Consider the following 7,500-nt stretch of genomic DNA (forward strand, 5'->3'; position numbering starts at 1 on the left):
GCTCTCGTTAAAATACAGCCTTTAAATGTCTTTTACAGCAAAACCCTCGGTTTCCTCAGCTGACTACGCTGACCAGATGCCCACATGAGAAATCTGGATGAATCAACCAGCAGCAGCACAACGGAGCTCCGGTTCCCCCTGAGATTCTCCACTGTATCGTGTCCCCCTTGCAAAAACCCTGCATACAGCACTGTTACATGGTATTACCTGTCGTCCGTGCGCAGCCCCGTGTCCCATGTCCCATACTGACTGTCCGTCTCTTGCACCAAAGTGTCAGTGTCCTTAGGTTCCTCATGTCCACTCTGCTTCACCTGCTCCTACAGAGAGACAGAGACAGTTCTTTATTACATTAAATAGCTAACACAGCCTGGCGCCCGAGACATGGTTATACCATACTTTTGAGAAGGTTTTGGATCTAAAACATATTTTTAATGTCTATTCATGGTGGAGGGAGACATGCAGGATGCTGTGGGCAAAACAGCCCCCAAAGAAAGCATATTACTTCAGATTTTCCACTATTTCCCCATCATCAACCCTGCTTATAAACTCAGAAGACTCGTGTGGGTTCTCTGGTGGTTCTGGATGGTGAATAAAGTGTCTATATCTGTGTTGTAGTCATGGCGATGCCTGGTTCCCATCACCCCCACTGTAAAGACGTCTGAAGCGTCTCACACCAAACCCTCTGAACCTCTCTGATTACATCTCACACGGAATTCTGAGGAAATAAAAAATCTCAGATTATTTGAATGTGATTGTGCTGAATGGACTGAAAGCTGCCTCTAGGTGGAGCTCTACAGCACAAAGGGAACAGCAGCTGAACTGCATTGCTGTGGGGTGTGACATCACTCCAGCTGACCAGCCAACACACGATAGAGACACAGCCAGCCTCTCTCTGTTTGTGTGTGTGTGTGTGTGTGTGTGTGTGTGTGTGTGTGTGAGGTTATTCCCCACATTTCCTCGATCCCCTCAGCACAGGTAGATCAACAAGAAAACAGAAAAGCAACAGAAACCGCTTGGAATAAAATCTCTTTACATCCACTTACATTAGAGGTTAAGAGCGCTTTAGCTTGCTCCTCTAAGGTGGCTGTTTTGGAGGTGGTCTTCGTCGTGTGTTATAATGATCAGGGGTGCAAATCTCTGACCTCATGACGAATCCAGTCAATCACAGTTCAATAGGAAACAACTGCATGAACCTGATTCAGTTGATTTGGTTTGGATTCAGTTACATTTAAAGACAAACTGAACACACAAGGTGTATTTACAATGTACAGCTTACTGTAAGTGCTGTTTGTTTTAAGGCACTAAATAAGCTTGGCCCCCTCATATATTACAGACCTGCTAACAGCCTCAACCTGTTCTCCTAGATCATCTTCTCTGACTTGCTGACTGTTCCCAGGACTCGGCTGAAACTTAAAGGTGATCGAGACTTCGGAACAGTCTCCCGCCGATATTCGCCAAGCCACTTCTATCTCTGTGTTTAAACCAGGTCTAAAAACACACTTTTACAAACTTGCATTTAAGTAGCAGGAGACTGTAGTGATGTGAGGTGCTGCTAGTTTTCTTTCTCTCTTTCTTCTAAGCTACTTTCGTTAGGAATATTAACCCCGTGTGTCCTGGGGATTGATTTGATGTACAGCACTTTGGTCAACTCAGGTTGTGTTTAGAGCGCTTTGTAAATAAGTACTTATCTACTTACAAAACTGTGGAATATAGACAGTAAAATACTTACAAAACTGTGGAATATAGACAGTAAAAACAACTGGGGGGGGGGGCTGGTTGGGGGGGTTACATTTCAAAACATCCAAAGAATTTCATTTTGGCCAAAATTGGGCAAATCAGGTTTTTGAATATTATTCTAATTGATTACAATCAAGTTAAACTTTCCAAAAGTGATGCAGCTTCAGACGGAAGCATTTTCCACCCCGAATAATCAAATATTTTATTGGCCCCTTTAACGTTCACAGTGTGGATTACATACAGACGGAAAAACAAGAAAAACCAAAGCGCTTCTGGTCTGAAACACACGTTACACAGAAGTGAGAGACAAAGGTGTGTCTAGCTGAACAAATCAAAACAGAAGTTCCTCCTTTCCTTTCTGTTATTTCATCTTGGGGGATTATTCTGCAGATTTATTCACTGATCACTTCAGTACATTTTGACATTCTTTAATGCTTTTATGCTCTTTGCCACAAAAACACACTAAGCTGCGTTTTACTGCATCAAAGGTGTTTAAATAAATAAACGTCATTATTATATTATTTTAATATTGTGCATTAAATGAAGGATTTGGAGAAAACGGGGACAATGCGAGTTGGTGGGACGACCTCAGAGAACTACACTGGGCAAACTGGTGAGACTGTGCGATGGGCCTGTGCACTCAGCCGTGTGTGTTTTAATGAGGACCACTACAGAGAGTACAGTGTTCACACACACACACAGCCTGTATGGAGGTGAGCTGACAGTGAAGGGTGGCGTGCGTTATGAGTGCGCTCATCTATCACATTAAAAAAAAAAAAAGACTATATCTTGTGACTACAAGGTGAGGAAGGCCACTTAGGCCACTTTTGCGTGAATCACTGAAAGAGAGGAAACCCACACCAGCAGGATCTCCTCTCTTATGCATGCATGAAGTCTAACCCTGCGTTCACACTACAGCGGCTTTCTGCCTCTTGTCCCCCACATCGCTGACCGCTCGTCTCCTGCGAGCGTCTCCTGTGAACTCCACCGTGCCTCGGGTTCCACTGACACCAAGAACAAATCAGATGATTCCCACTAAAAGTACAAATCCTGGTGAGCAATCGCTGGTGCTTGTTTTTATTGAACCCTCCGTGAGGAAAACAGTATTTGGTCTTTGTGATTAAAGTGTATCCGCCGCTATTATTCCACCTGGAGTAGGAACAATTATCTAGGACCCAAAAAAGGAGCGCGCCGTTTCACAGTCACGAAGATAAAGCGTATACTACTCTGCTTAATCCGGCTGCAAACCGATCCAGCAAAAGCTGAAGTTCACAGCCTGATGTCTCCAATCACTTCCTGTCGTATTCACTGTATTTGCATTTACTGTAATATGAATAATATTAATACGATAGGTAGTGATTTTCTGCACATCAGTGTGATCATTTCCAAACCTCTCCTTGATGAAAATAACTTCACATAACTGCAAAGAAGGCGTTTAGATGCTCGAGGCTACTGCACAGCACTGTTTTAACAAGTTTATTAAAGGACTGGCTAAAAAAAGCTTAGAATTCTCCAAATTTTGGAATCTGTGAAAGGCTGGGCAGAGTATAATGTTGTTCAGTTAAGCTCATGTTTACAGTCTGACCTAAAAGAAAAGCAACACATTCAATTAACTGACAAAATATTCACTTACGAGCCGAATCAACAGAGACGCCCTCGCTGTTAGTAGCAGTGTTAGTATGTGTGTCTGCGTTTGAGCGTGAAAACAGTGCAGGACGCCGCTCATCATCTTTGAGTTTCCTGACAGGAAGAGAAAAAGGCCACAGAAAACAGAACCGGACGGTTCTGTAGGTCAGCATTCCACGCCAACATCTGACAAACAGCTTATACACAGACCGACTCGACCAGCTGAGAAACCACTTACAGCACAGCAGAAAACCAAGAACATACACTTTCACCCCCCCGACACCCCCCTCCAGCTCCCACAGTCCCCCGACATACGCCTGCCGCAGAGCGCTCTCCGACTGCGTCCAGCTCCCACAGCCCCCCGACATACGCCTGCCGCAGAGCGCTCTCCGACTGCGTCCAGCTCCCACAGCCCCCCGACATACGCCTGCCGCAGAGCGCTCTCCGACTGCGTCCAGCTCCCACAGCCCCCCGACATACGCCTGCCGCAGAGCGCTCTCCGACTGCGTCCAGCTCCCACAGCCCCCCGACATACGCCTGCCGCAGAGCGCTCTCCGACTGCGTCCAGCTCCCACAGCCCCCCGACATACGCCTGCCGCAGAGCGCTCTCCGACTGCGTCCAGCTCCCACAGCCCCCCGACATACGCCTGCCGCAGAGCGTTCTCCGACTGCGTCCAGCTCCCACAGCCCCCCGACATACGCCTGCCGCAGAGCGCTCTCCGACTGCGTCCAGCTCCCACAGCCCCCCGACATACGCCTGCCGCAGAGCGCTCTCCGACTGCGTCCAGCTCCCACAGCCCCCCGACATACGCCTGCCGCAGAGCGCTCTCCGACTGCGTCCAGCTCCCACAGCCCCCCGACATACGCCTGCCGCAGAGCGTTCTCCGACTGCGTCCAGCTCCCACAGCCCCCCGACATACGCCTGCCGCAGAGCGCTCTCCGACTGCGTCCAGCTCCCACAGCCCCCCGACATACGCCTGCCGCAGAGCGCTCTCCGACTGCGTCCAGCTCCCACAGCCCCCCGACATACGCCTGCCGCAGAGCGTTCTCCGACTGCGTCCAGCTCCCACAGCCCCCCGACATACGCCTGCCGCAGAGCGCTCTCCGACTGCGTCCAGCTCCCACAGCCCCCCGACATACGCCTGCCGCAGAGCGCTCTCCGACTGCGTCCAGCTCCCACAGCCCCCCGACATACGCCTGCCGCAGAGCGCTCTCCGACTGCGTCCAGCTCCCACAGCCCCCCGACATACGCCTGCCGCAGAGCGTTCTCCGACTGCGTCCAGCTCCCACAGCCCCTGAGATCTGACGATGTGGAGGAGATGGACGTTTGATATACATGTATATGAAACATTGTTTGCATCACAGAAGAAGAGAAGAGAGAGAAGAAGAAGAAGAGAACTGCCACTCAAAGGTCTTCCACATTAATCAGACACTAGAGGGCACTTCTGAGTGAGTCCAAAATAAATAGGTTCCAGTGGAGCGTTTATACAAATATCGTAGTTTGTGAATGCTTCAAAATTTTTATGTACAAAAATGCCCCAATTAGCATCAAAAGTACTGCCAACCAATCAGCTCTCAGGAGCAGTAATGCCAACCAACCAGCTCTCAGTAGCAGTAATGCCAACCAATCAGCTCTCAGGAGCAGTAATGACAACCAATCAGCTCTCGGTAGCAATAATGCCAACCAATCAGCTCTCAGTAGCAGTAAAGCCAACCAATCAGCTCTCAGGAGCAGTAATGACAACCAATCAGCTCTCAGTAGCAGTAACACTAACCAATCAGCTCTCAGTAGCAGTAACACTAACCAATCAGCTCTCAGTAGCAGTAACACTAACCAATCAGCTCTCAGTAGCAGTAACGCTAACCAATCAGCTCTCAGTAGCAGTAACACTAACCAATCATCTCTCAGTAGCAGTAACACTAACCAATCATCTCTCAGTAGCAGTAACACTAACCAATCATCTCTCAGTAGCAGTAACACTAACCAATCAGCTCTCAGTAGCAGTAACACTAACCAATCATCTCTCGGTAGCAGTAACGCTAACCAATCAGCTCTCAGTAGCAGTAACACTAACCAATCATCTCTCAGTAGCAGTAACACTAACCAATCATCTCTCAGTAGCAGTAACACTAACCAATCAGCTCTCAGTAGCAGTAACACTAACCAATCATCTCTCGGTAGCAGTAACGCTAACCAATCAGCTCTCAGTAGCAGTAACACTAACCAATCATCTCTCAGTAGCAGTAACACTAACCAATCATCTCTCAGTAGCAGTAACACTAACCAATCAGCTCTCAGTAGCAGTAACACTAACCAATCAGCTCTCAGTAGCAGTAACACTAACCAATCAGCTCTCAGTAGCAGTAACGCTAACCAATCAGCTCTCAGTAGCAGTAACACTAACCAATCAGCTCTCAGTAGCAGTAACACTAACCAATCAGCTCTCAGTAGCAGTAACACTAACCAATCAGCTCTCAGTAGCAGTAACACTAACCAATCAGCTCTCAGTAGCAGTAACACTAACCAATCAGCTCTCAGTAGCAGTAACACTAACCAATCAGCTCTCAGTAGCAGTAACACTAACCAATCAGCTCTCAGTAGCAGTAACGCTAACCAATCAGCTCTCAGTAGCAGTAACTCTAACCAATCAGCTCTCAGTAGCAGTAACACTAACCAATCAGCTCTCAGTAGCAGTAACACTAACCAATCAGCTCTCAGTAGCAGTAACGCTAACCAATCAGCTCTCAGTAGCAGTAACACTAACCAATCAGCTCTCAGTAGCAGTAACACTAACCAATCAGCACTTAGTAGCAGTAACACTAACCAATCAGCTCTCAGTAGCAGTAACGCTAACCAATCAGCTCTCAGTAGCAGTAACGCTAACCAATCAGCTCTCAGTAGCAGTAACACTAACCAATCAGCTCTCAGTAGCAGTAACACTAACCAATCAGCTCTCAGTAGCAGTAACACTAACCAATCAGCTCTCAGTAGCAGTAACGCTAACCAATCAGCTCTCAGTAGCAGTAATTACTATTTTATTAATTTAAAATTCTGAAATGTTAAGTAATAACCTAATAATGAATATAGTAAGTCTGAATTTAACAGTCACTTAAAGCTTTATGACGAAAAGCAAACTGAAAACTATGAAGAAAATCATTTGGAGCGAACCAGATGCACCGTTAGCCTGCGGTGGCTCGTTGTGATCTACACAGCAACAGAGGTCCTCCCTAAACATGAAAAGGACGGATGCAAATGTAAACTTCATAAGTCAGCAGATAACAGCACAGCCAGGACGCTGCAACATGAAAGGTAATATGTACTAATCTCGCTGACGAGTGGAACAGCAGCCCAGATGTCTGAGACATGCTTTGTGTGTCAAACTGCAGGGAAATGAATTTTTATTATTTTAACTTGCAACACAAAGCCGGGCCGAGTGAGCAGCTCCACTCCGAGCTCACGCTCTAAAACTCCCCGGTGCCTAAACGTGCCCGAGTCCGGCCGCCTGATCCACACAGGAATGACTCTGCTTATGTTGATCACATGAGCGGAAAAGTCAGGCGGAATGTATGAACGCGTAAGAGGCTGATCTAAAGCCTTTAGCATGCTCTAACCGGGTCAGCGCCCGTTCACGTCCACGACGACACGTCGCCCTGTGTGTGCCTTTCAGACAAAAACACAATGTACCCTTAAAACCGGCTTTCCACGCCTCCCAAGTTCAGTAGGAATATCCTGCACTTACCGGCTGTTCTGAACGGAAATCTTTATATCCATCTATACTGGCTACACATTCATAAGCATTAAATAAATGGTCAGATATACCTATACAATCCAGAATAGTTATAATTATTAGTATTACTGTAAACAACAGGAACAATATTTCTACGTATTTCACGTTTGAATTATTTTACTGCATAGCTTAGCTTTTAGTGTAACTACGTAGCTGTTCTACTGAATTTCACTTCATCTAAACGAAACAAAGACGACACACAAAAACGTTACATAAGACGAAGCTAGCATGTCTGAGTATCACGTGCCGCCCATATGTGGATGTTGTTAAATATATTACACATATATCGCTGTTGTCGGAAGAAAACCCCTGAAATAGTAACTTTACAGGAGAAGGTAAAAACCTTCTT

The 7,500-nt window shown here is 46.7% G+C and overlaps 1 protein-coding gene across 3 annotated transcripts in view; it reads right to left on the reverse strand.

The window, feature by feature from the left end:
• si:ch73-138n13.1 (mediator of RNA polymerase II transcription subunit 12) overlaps positions 1-7,500 on the reverse strand; it is a 107,006-nt gene that overhangs the window by 28,921 nt on the left and 70,585 nt on the right. For all 3 annotated transcript variants that reach the window (XM_017682176.2, XM_017682175.2, XM_017682173.2), the window contains one exon: positions 208-317. In XM_017682176.2, coding sequence (XP_017537665.1) covers positions 208-317 — 110 coding nt within the window. The remainder of the gene's footprint in view (positions 1-207; positions 318-7,500) is intronic.

The sequence above is a fragment of the Pygocentrus nattereri genome, chromosome 29 (assembly GCF_015220715.1).
Source record: "Pygocentrus nattereri isolate fPygNat1 chromosome 29, fPygNat1.pri, whole genome shotgun sequence".
Lineage (NCBI taxonomy): Eukaryota > Metazoa > Chordata > Actinopteri > Characiformes > Serrasalmidae > Pygocentrus > Pygocentrus nattereri.